The sequence below is a fragment of the Sycon ciliatum genome, chromosome 5 (assembly GCF_964019385.1).
Source record: "Sycon ciliatum chromosome 5, ocSycCili1.1, whole genome shotgun sequence".
Taxonomy (NCBI): domain Eukaryota; kingdom Metazoa; phylum Porifera; class Calcarea; order Leucosolenida; family Sycettidae; genus Sycon; species Sycon ciliatum.
Genome location: NC_088647.1, coordinates 14,242,641 through 14,252,703, shown reverse-complemented (window position 1 = coordinate 14,252,703; position 10,063 = coordinate 14,242,641). Strand labels below are relative to the sequence as shown.

Genomic DNA, 10,063 nt, shown 5'->3' with positions numbered 1-10,063 from the left:
GAGTCCTGTATGGTCACGTGAATCCGTTCGCGTGAAATTTGCATATGCAGTGCTGTTCAAACTGGCGCGAGATACGCACATAAGTACGTTAGTACGATTTTCTTGACCCGGATTGATTTCAACCCGGGTCAAGCGCAATGCGTCATGTAAACGCGCCATTCATTTTGTGTACATGGCGGGTTGAAATCTGACCCGGGTTGAAACGCCTCATGTAAACACAGCCTTATTATAAGTTTAAAACAGACCCTGCCTACTGGCGTGTAGGTGAGAGAACCCTTTGCCAAGATGTGTTCTGTATGAGTGTACTGTAATTTCACAAGTTTTCGGTGTACTTTAATTTTCAGTACTTTCGGTGCATCTGCTTCATACCTAAATTTTCAATACACCGAACAAACACTAACACACATAATCCAATAGGGAACTGCTTCTCTGTACCGAAAATTTCTGTTCACCTAACCTGGCCTTTTGCCCTCATACCGAAAATATTGAGCACCGAAAATTTCTGAAATTAGAGTATGTGTATGCATGCATATACAGTGGTCCCTCTATAATCCGGCACCATTTGTGCCACGAAAATCTGCTGGATTAGGGAGGGTGCTGGATTAACAAATCTGATTTACTGCTGCAATGTGCATGAAGAGGACATTTTGGCTACTGAAAATTGTGCTGGTTTATCGAGGGTGCTGGATTATAAAGTGCCGGATTAGAGAGGGACGACTGTACACATATAGTTGTATGTGTATATGCATGCATGTCTGTATGTACAACATGTACAGTCAAGCTTGGATAATAAATGACACCCGAGATGGAACGCCGAAAAAGTCCTTATTTGCGGTCTGTCATTGTATCCGATCTTGGGGTTTCCAACACGATATGCAACGTGGCAAATTTGATTTTCTGCACAATGGTGTTTTACTGAACACAACAAAGATCAAGCCCTATCTGCTGTCAAGAGTACATGACCCCTAAAAGTGTGCAACTCCTGCATACCCTGTTGTCCCGACAGAATTTCATGTTGACGTCATTCTTATGGTGCAATGCTCCTTGCTGGATTGATTTACGACATTTGTACGGGGGTGTTAATGCATCACACATTTTTCTTTGTACTAGTTTGTACAGGATCAAATGGGGCTTTGTCCACCACCGGTTCAGGATACGTCTCATAATACGTGTGCAGTGCGCATTGCATCATAGAAATGACGTAAACTTGAAATTCTCTTGGGACAGCACCCATAGTTGAGTTGCACACTCTTGAGGGGTAATGTACTCTTGCTGCTGTCTATTACATAGCTTTGTAAAAGTACAGTCGCGCTCGGTGAAATCCGACCCAGAGTGCATATGTGGCGCCCTCAACTTGCATGGCCCTTGACGCCCTGGAAGTGGCACGAATGCGGCTGGACGTACACATACATGTACAAATAGAGTGATGTAATCGGAACTGATCCATGGGCCATGGTGCCAGCTTTGCATTTCGGGTCAGATTTCACCGAGCGCAACTGTACATGTAGATGTGCTGGTATGTAAAATGAGCGGGATGGTGATTACACGCAACGAAAAGAAATCCGTATCTGCTGTTCACTGTGCACATGTACTGTCGTGGCCAAAGAAATCCCACCCGCGAGTCAAAAGTAGCAATGCGTTTCCATTTCAATTACGTCATGCGTGACCCAAAAACAGATCTGAGAGCCGCAGGGGCCGCATGAACCTTGGTGCTGCTTTCGGCACGTGGGTCGGATTTCTGTGGCCATGAGTGTACATAACTGCATACAAATACATGCAGAGGAAATGAGCAACAATTCGTGACTTAGAAAAGTAGCTGGTGATAACACTCTGTGGCATTCCACGCAGGCGTGCATCCATGCAATACTCTCTTGTACCTTCAAGTTCAAGACAGCAAGGGAGTAGTCACCAGAGCCTTCGATGGTACGCAGGTAGGCCAAAGCAAGATTGAAGCCGCCCATGTCCCCGCGGAAAGTTGGAGCAACTTCTACCACCTCCTCAGCTTTACTGTCATCAATCTCATGTGCCTCTGCTACTGGGAGGATGGAGCAGATCTGCGTTCTTTCAGTCAGTGACCTGTGTTATGTTCTTATACACGCCACTAGACAACAGGAACTAGTTTGGTGACCAGCAATTGCGTTGCCTGTGTAGGGCAGTCATGCTTGTCATCCATGGCTGCCTGCAGTAGTACTGCGGCATGTCACCAGTCACACCCTTGCCTGTGCTGTCTCCCCACCTGGCTGTCCACTATAGCGTCGTCACATGTGGCCTTCACTTGTCTGCCCAGTGTGTGACTAAGCTCCTGGATGACATGTGCCGGGCGGCCTTTAATGTCGTGCAGCGACTCTGTTGGAAATTTAGCATACCCCTCCAAGCCGTGCTGTGCAAGTTTGGCAGTGGGATTTAAAGCGAGAAGAGCTGGCACCCGCTGAACACCACAAAGTACATCCTTGAGTGTAGATGTGCTGCTCAGGTGTCTGGTTGCCAGCGAGAAGAGCTGCTCCTGCTGATGCAACTTTGCCAAATTGCGGCCTGCCACTTTGCCATATATATTCCCGCAGTAGCAAAGTTCTGCAGGGTCTTAACTGTTGGCACTGGCCTGATTTTGTCCTCGTAGTGTTGAGTGGAAGCAGATTTTACCCTACATATGCCTTGTTCTGCTTTATCAATTCTACCTCGATTTCCTTTTTTACTCAATCCAACATGGAACGTAAGGCTTTCGATTGATGAAAATCTGATTGGTTTGTATCTCTGATTATACCTTTCACACGTTCTTCGATCTTCCGCATTTCATCCTGAAAATCTGGTGATGAAGAAATCAGGCTCTCTTCTATAAGATGTATGTCATCGTCAATCTCACTGACAACCACTTCAGTTACACTCATAATCTCCCTTCCTTCTTGAGTTCTTCCCACATCCGCGTCTATTGCGGCAGCGGCAAATTTTGCAGGGTCTTCACTGATCGTACTGGCCTGATGTTGTCCTCGTAGTGTTGAATGGAAGCAGATTTTACTACGCATCCGCACCGGCACTTGCAGTTGCTTCTGCCAGAGCGGCTGCCTCTAGCCTCGAACCAGCTTGCAGCCATATAGCCTGCAAACCCCACCAGCTTGTCCACGATGGGGTCTCCACTGCTACGTTGTATCGGTACTGCAGCCACGTGTAGGTCTACCAGCCTGTCCGGGATACGTTTTAGCTGGTTAACCTCTGAACACCCGGACAGAGCCAGTAAACATACAGGTGGTGCTTCGACCAATGACTGCACGTGTCCATCTTCATCACGAACGTGGATGGCCGGATCATAGACTACTTGAACCGATTCACACAGCATGTTGTGTCCCAGGACATCAGCATGGTCAATGTCGTAATGATCAGGCACCGTGTTTGGTGACACTTGTAGAGGAGGCTGATCAAGTCCTCTGTGTTTGATGTGTTGCCGTAAACTTTGCCAATCGTCTCAGCTGTGACAAGGTTCCGCGCATGCTTCAGCCGCTCCACTGCGTCAAGCAAGTTGACGTGGAAGATGGCGCCGGAATCCAAGGAGGCAAGTCTCTTTTTCACAAGAAACCTGTAATGGTGCTTGAGATTCTAAAATAATTCCTGCATCCATTGGCTGGGTCAGCGATGTAGTGTTCGGTGGCAGAAAGAAGATCTTGATGTAGGAGAGGTCGAGTGATGGATGGCCAGAGAAGTTGTCAAGAATCAGGGCAGTCTTCCTGTTCTGTAGTTGCATTTGGTTGTTCAGTCGCGTGCATCACTTCTCAAACAGGCTGCCGGTCATCCAAGCTTTGTGATTCGCTTCATAGGTGACGGGCAAGTTGACAACACCACGAATACAACGGGGCCGCTTGCTTTTGCCGATGACAAACATGGGCAGTTTCTCATCTGCTGCACTGGCCGCTACCAGTACAGTTACTCCTTCCTTGGGGTGTTTCCCACCCTTGCAAACTTCTCCACGGAAAGTCAGGGTCTTGTCAGGAGTCATCCTCCAGAACAGCCCAGTTTCATCTGCGTTGAAGATATCTTCATCTCGAAACTCTTGGCGAGTGAGGTCAACTTGGGCGTCCAGCCAAGTTTTCGCAGTGGTCTTATCTGCAGAACGCGAAGGCCAGAAGTATGCGTCGCAATCGTGAGAATGTTGTTATACGGACACATTTTCACGCGACACGGCATGACAACTTGGTCATTATTTACGATTTGTCGTTATTCGAATCAATACAAGATTGCTGTGGGTATGGGTTTTTCGTGGTTGTAGCTGATCTGTCGTTATACCCAATATGCCGTTCTAACCAAGCTTGACTGTATGTACTCTTGGTCTTCATACAGCATGGCAGCATTGTTGGTATGGACTCAGAATGGAGACCGACGCTGTGCACAGGTGGTCATGCACGGTAAGCTATGTTACGTGCTGCGTGTGTGTGTGTGTATGTGTGTGTGCATTGTGCATCGTGCATTGTGCGTGCGGGTGTGCACGTGTGCTTGTGCATTGTGGGCGTGCATTGTGTGTGTGTGTGTGTGTTTGTGTGTGTGTGTGTGTGTGTGTGTGTGTGTGTGTGTGTGTGCGCGTGTGTGTGTGTTTGTATTATGTGCATAGTCTGCTCCGCCGTCACCTGTATGTGTAGCTCAAGTCAGCCCCGCCGCCTGCAGCTGACTAGTGCTGTTGTATGCGTGTTGTGCTTGGCAGCATTGGCCTTCTTCAGATGGCAACATCTCAGCACGTGTACTTGCTGGATATGATCGCTCTGCCAAAGCTGGCCGATCCGAAGTTGCTGCTCCAGCTCTTTTCGGGCCTGTTCACGTCCAGGAGCGTGGTGGTGTTAGGTGAGTGTGTGCATGGTCACAAGTCCTGTAGTGTTCTGGTCAGTTTGTTGCCATACAGCACCTCCTTACAAGACTGTGCTGTAGTGTTTTGCTCTGACTGTGCTGTAGTGTTTAGCTCTGACACCATTGGCTTGGTGTACTTACAGTCTACTACTGTCCCTGGCCTAAGACATCCCACCCGTGACCCTAAACTAAAGCAGCGCCGAGGCCCCTACGGCCCTCAGATGGGTTTTTTTTGGACCGTGTATGATGTAATGGAAATGGAACTGTGGGGCTATTTTTGACTCGCGGGGCGGAGTTCTTTGGCCACGACTGTAGTATTGTGCTGGATGAGTGCGTGCGTACATGTGTGTGTGTGTGCATGCTTCCCCCCATGTCTTTCAAAAGCACTTGACTTATATTCTGTGTGCATATGTTTATTGATGTGTCATGCGTGCAGGCTATGCATTTGATGGTGATCTCGAGATGCTGATGAACAGTATACCGGGTGTACGGGAAGCTATACTGCCGCTGAGGAGAGTAGTGGATGTGCGAACATTATCAGAACAGGTACGCGTACCTACACACAGTACACGCCAATGCATGGCACGGGTACGCACTCAATCACGCCAATGCATGGCACAGGTACACACGCATACATGCCAATGCATGGCACAGGTATACACACTCATACATGGCACATGTTTTGTGCAGTATAACTTATAATTATGTTATGAATACAAGATAAGTAAACAAGCGTTTTGGAGACAGCAGTTTTAATATAGCTACAAAGAGGTCTAATTGTATTGTAAGCATTTCCTATATGTCGACATGTATGTGTAAAATGTTATATGATGATCGCAAGGCACACCACGAAACAATTTTATTTGTCCTTATAGGATTAGTTTCAAGTAGTCCCCATTCCGTTGTTACGTAGATTCACTGATGAATGTAACAAGAAAACTGTTGTGAGCAAATCCTCTCTTTCCCTTTCGTTGTGTGCCTTGCGATCATTGTATACTATTTTACACATACATATCGACATTATAGGAAATGCATACAGTACAATTAGTCCTCCTTGTAGCTATATGAATACAAGACAAGCATAATATTATTCTCATGTAACTTAGTCCTGACACGTATGGAGCTTGAAGTGATTTCTGTCAACATGGCGGGGGGGGGGGGGGGTGCATGATGGCACTGTTCGGTAGGTAACGTGACGTCTCCCTTTCCTGTCCTGTCTGCTTTTGTAACCTCCAGATCGATGTTGCAGAAGGAAAGCTGCGGATCAATCGGAAGCAACCCCTTGAACAGAATGGCGCCAGTTCCAACTCTCATCAAGGTGGGGAGCTGGTGGAGGTATTTGCCGTGTTACGTGTCTGCTCCGAGCTCAGCGTTTGGCAATTTTGATTTGTGTGTTCTCACTGTCCGCATTCTTTAGTTGTTGACTGCATGTGTATCACTGTATTACCGTAGATAAATGTGTACACGGCCTGTCTGTAAAGACTATACTACATGTGTGTGTGTGTGTTTGTGTGTGTGTGTGTGTTCATGTGTGTGTTCATGTGTGTGTGTGTGCGTGTGTGTGTGCGTGTGTGTGTGTGTGTTTGTGTGTGTTTGTGTGTGTGTGTTCATATGTGTGTTCATGTGTTTGTGTGTTGGTGTGTGTTTGTGTGTGTGTGTGTGTGTGTGTGTGTTCATGTGTGTGTTCATGTGTGTGTGTGTGCGTGTGTGTGTGTGCGTGTGTGTATGTGTGTGTGTGTGTGTGTTTGTGTGTGCGTGTTCATGTGTGTGTTCATGTGTGTGTGTGTGTGTGTGTGTGTGTGTTTGTGTGTGTGTGTGTGTGTGTGTGTGTGTGTGTGTGTTCATTTGTTACTGTAGATGAAGGTGCACAGCAAGGCCCTGTCTATAAACACTATACTTCGGGTACTGGTAAGCAGTGAATAGATGATCAATTGAGTGTATTGCTATATTTCCAAGTTACCGTTTGACCGAGTGGGCGATGGTGGTGGTGGTGGTGGTGTGTGTGCGTGCGTGTGTGCGCGCGCGTGTGTCCACTGGCATGCACATGTACGTGTGAATGAGTCGTTTTACATGCTTGGATTGGAATACCAGGTTACCGGAGGAACAGCACTTTCTGTTAGTACCGGATGTGCTTATCTCCTGGTGTCCATTCCAAGTGTGATGTCGTTAACTACCGGTATAGTAAATAAGTTGTAGAAGTGAGCTTGTGCTATTGATCTTTGGTATAAAACCCATTCATTTGTCATTTTTTCATTCTGTAAGTCCTCTTGGCTAACTTGTTGTTGTTGTTGTGTGACAGGATTGTCGGGCTTGATAGAAGTGTGCTTTGGTAACCCTCTGGACAAGAGCCAGCAGATGTCTGACTGGGAGCGGCGACCACTTCGTCCTCAGCAGCGAACCTATGCAGGTGTGTTGAGCTATCACTTGTCATGCTTGGACTTCATTGAAGTTCGAATACCGTGGGAGTCGATTCTCAAACGAGGCACGATGATTACCATATCAACGAGACATAATCCATCGTTAACTCAAGAACCGATGCTCCTGCGCTTTTCCATCTCTCCTCTGTACTAGAGGAATAAAAGGTCGTGTTTTGGCAGGGTTGTAAATTTTCGAATTTGTCCCCGCTTAGTGGGAAAAAGTTGCGAATCTTTTAACAAATTCATTGAACTTTAGGGTCTTACGGTAGGCATTTCTTGTGATGTGCTGGAAGGTGCTCGGCTAGCTAAGTTGATAGGCCACATGTTGATACGCCCCTGACACTGGGACCAATTCTCAAATCTCAAATTCCCAATTCTCTCTGTTTGGCGTTGCGTTCTTTCAGCTCTGGATGCGTACTGCTTGGTGCAAGCGTTTGATGTTCTAACTCAGCGTGCAAACGAGCTTGGCTTGGACCCAGAGCCATGTATGAAGCTTAGAAACTGGGAATTTGCTCGGCGAGCTGCAAGGTGTGTTTTCAGCCGTAGATATTCTCCTGTGGGGCTCATCTGCTGCTCAACTTTGGTGCTCTCGGTCACGAAATCTTCTGTGGAGGCTGTGGTATTACGTTGTAACGTTTGTTGTTGTTATGCCTGCGGGTGCAGCGCATACGTTAGCCGAATTGTAGTGAATGAAAGCTGGACATAGAACTCACTCTATGCTTCAGAGATAGTACATTGTGATTGCAGTGACCCTTGAGTGTAACGTGTCTCCATGGCGACATGAACATCTGTAGTAGAGTGATGCTCAATGATCTGGGAGAGCGTGAGTCAGGTTTGCGTAGCCCTGCATCAGTACACATCCCAGTGTTTGCTGGTCTATGGCTGCACAGCCCTGCCCGGCGTGCCATTGACTCTCTTGATGGGATTTCATTGAGTAGCACTGTGAATTGCAGCCCATGTCCTGAGGTCTAATGTAGTAATGACTGCTATAGTATACTGCAGGGTCATCTAATGACTGCTATAGTAAATGTAGGGTCGTCTAATGACTGCTATAGTATACTGTACAGTCGTCTAATGACTGCTATAGCATAATGTAGGGTCGTCTAATGACTGCTATAGCATAATGCAAGGTGGTCGAAAACAGTACAGTACATGCCATAGTATGTTTTATCCATAGTACAGTTTGTACTGAAGTTGCACAAGCGTTCTCGGCTATGCACCGGCTATGCATTATGGTAAACATCCTGCATATTATGTGTATTTTCTTCCCCTGTCTTGGGTATTTTTTGTTATGTATGCACAGACTCAAGCATCAGCAATTCACCATCTCCGAAGATACGGTAAGTGAAGTTAGTTATCAGCGACTGCATCATGTGCCATCCCTCCTCCCCTAGAACTGGGCGTTCTAGCCTATAGTCCATTTCAAAAAGATTAGCAATCAGGTTTTGGTCTTAAAAAGTATGAAGATAAGGGAAATTTGGACAACAAAGTACATAGAATGGCTTGTTAGGACACGGCAAATTGTTCTGTGAAGGTTTCGGAACAATTGGACCAGCCGTTAAGGAGTTAGAATTTCGGCCAGGTTTCCGGCCTTTTCCCATGGTTTACAATTTGCCCTGGATGTCAGTATCGATTTTTTTATCAAAACCCACGATTTATCCTTTTATGAATGCTGTAGCTACGTCTGCTGACCATGAAGTTCTGAGTTCAAATCCCAAACTATCTTCAAGTCAAACTTTTTTTTCATAGTTTTGGTGATCACGCTGGTACAAAAAGTACAAGCCAAAGAAGGTGGCTGCGCCAAACGACTTGTTGTTGGAGCTCGCGTTTCCTGCCGAACTAATTACTTACTGACACTTGACTGCTTCACGCCATGTGAACACAACCACAACACTGAAACGGTGTGAGTGAACACGGAAGTCATTGCGCTGTAGCTACGTGTTGTTGAAAACAACGGCACATCGATTGATCGATTTCTCTTTGAGAATTATTTACATGTATTTTAGTATTTCAAGATCGGCAATTTATTTGAATTTAGGAGTCAACGCCGTCTTCTATCAGCTTTCACAGGTGTCTGCTTTTCTCAAAATGTCGTCGAAGTCACACGGATAGCTTTGCCAAGTCATGGCCTTGCATGGGAATGAGTCTGTGTCGATGTCGTTTTCGTCACATCGTGAGAGTAAATTGCATCGCAGCTCAAAGAAATTGGGCACGAAACGAATTGGGACCCATCCCGCTCGTCAACATTTACCACACTTTCGACATGTCCTCTCTGACTCCATGTCGATACAATGTACGAGGCCTCTCGAGGAAGAACTCGTTTGTTGTAAACCAGACGTACATGTACCGACGCGACGTGAGTGAGTTATCATTTTTCATGCTTTCGCGCGGATTATTTCTTCGAGTTCACAGTGAGTTTTTCCAGCCAGCTCTCGAGCGCGCATACGGTAAGACGGCAAACTCCCCGGGCGATCGCCAGGATTGCTAATCTTTTTGAAACTGACTGTAGACCGTTCTTATTTCCCGTTTTCTTGTAGAAATCTCTGTATGGCAGAGGCGCCGTGTCCAGATGAGAATCCTGTGCCTGGTAGAATTCTAGCCTGTTTGTTCTTTGCCACCCTACAGTACTGTACTCCACATTGCTCAGTGTGTAACCCCTTCTACTGACATGCCTGCTGCTACAGTCAGACCTCGCTTAACCGCACACATCTGTTTTCCACAAAAATATCCGGATAGGCGAGGTAACCGGATAACTGAACACACATACTGTATATGCATGTGGCATGTCAAAAGCAGTGACATTGTACATACATGTAGATGGG

The 10,063-nt window shown here is 46.5% G+C and overlaps 1 protein-coding gene across 2 annotated transcripts in view; it reads left to right on the top strand.

The window, feature by feature from the left end:
- LOC135817724 (exonuclease mut-7 homolog) overlaps positions 1 to 10,063 on the top strand; it is a 43,330-nt gene that overhangs the window by 15,229 nt on the left and 18,038 nt on the right. For both annotated transcript variants that reach the window (XM_065330960.1, XM_065330961.1), the window contains exons 16-23: positions 4,327 to 4,391; positions 4,685 to 4,821; positions 5,261 to 5,370; positions 6,061 to 6,142; positions 6,682 to 6,732; positions 7,124 to 7,231; positions 7,646 to 7,769; positions 8,545 to 8,581. In XM_065330960.1, coding sequence (XP_065187032.1) covers positions 4,327 to 4,391; positions 4,685 to 4,821; positions 5,261 to 5,370; positions 6,061 to 6,142; positions 6,682 to 6,732; positions 7,124 to 7,231; positions 7,646 to 7,769; positions 8,545 to 8,581 — 714 coding nt within the window. The remainder of the gene's footprint in view (positions 1 to 4,326; positions 4,392 to 4,684; positions 4,822 to 5,260; positions 5,371 to 6,060; positions 6,143 to 6,681; positions 6,733 to 7,123; positions 7,232 to 7,645; positions 7,770 to 8,544; positions 8,582 to 10,063) is intronic.